The 236-nt window shown below is 61.0% G+C and overlaps 1 protein-coding gene across 1 annotated transcript in view; it reads right to left on the bottom strand.

Moving 5' to 3' along the window:
• Positions 1 to 152, bottom strand: part of LOC104511833 (GEM-interacting protein-like) — a gene marked incomplete at both ends in the record, with an annotated part of 6952 nt that extends 6800 nt beyond the window's left edge. Inside the window, one exon of the mRNA XM_010154598.1 lies at positions 59 to 152. Coding sequence (XP_010152900.1) covers positions 59 to 152 — 94 coding nt within the window. The remainder of the gene's footprint in view (positions 1 to 58) is intronic.
• Positions 153 to 236: the final 84 nt, after the last annotated feature.

The following is a 236-nucleotide window of genomic DNA, read 5'->3' as shown; positions in this document are numbered from 1 at the left end:
GGTAGAGGGAGGTTGGCGAAGACCCCGAAAACGCGCTCAGCCCCGTTTCTCTACGTACACGTTGCCGAGCGAGATCTCTATGGCATCCAGGCTCCGGAATATCTCGCTGTAGCGCTTCCTGTTTTCAGGTGTCCTCTCTTGGTTGTCGAGACCTGGAGTCGGGGACGAAATCGTTTCACCGTGGTGCCTGAGCCAAAGCTCCCCGGGGTCGGCAGGACGGTGCCGGGAGCGCGACC

This window comes from Eurypyga helias, unplaced genomic scaffold (genome assembly GCF_000690775.1).
Source record: "Eurypyga helias isolate BGI_N326 unplaced genomic scaffold, ASM69077v1 scaffold38656, whole genome shotgun sequence".
NCBI lineage: Eukaryota > Metazoa > Chordata > Aves > Eurypygiformes > Eurypygidae > Eurypyga > Eurypyga helias.
Note: the sequence above shows the minus strand (reverse complement) of the source record. Positions and strands in the feature narration are given on the sequence as shown.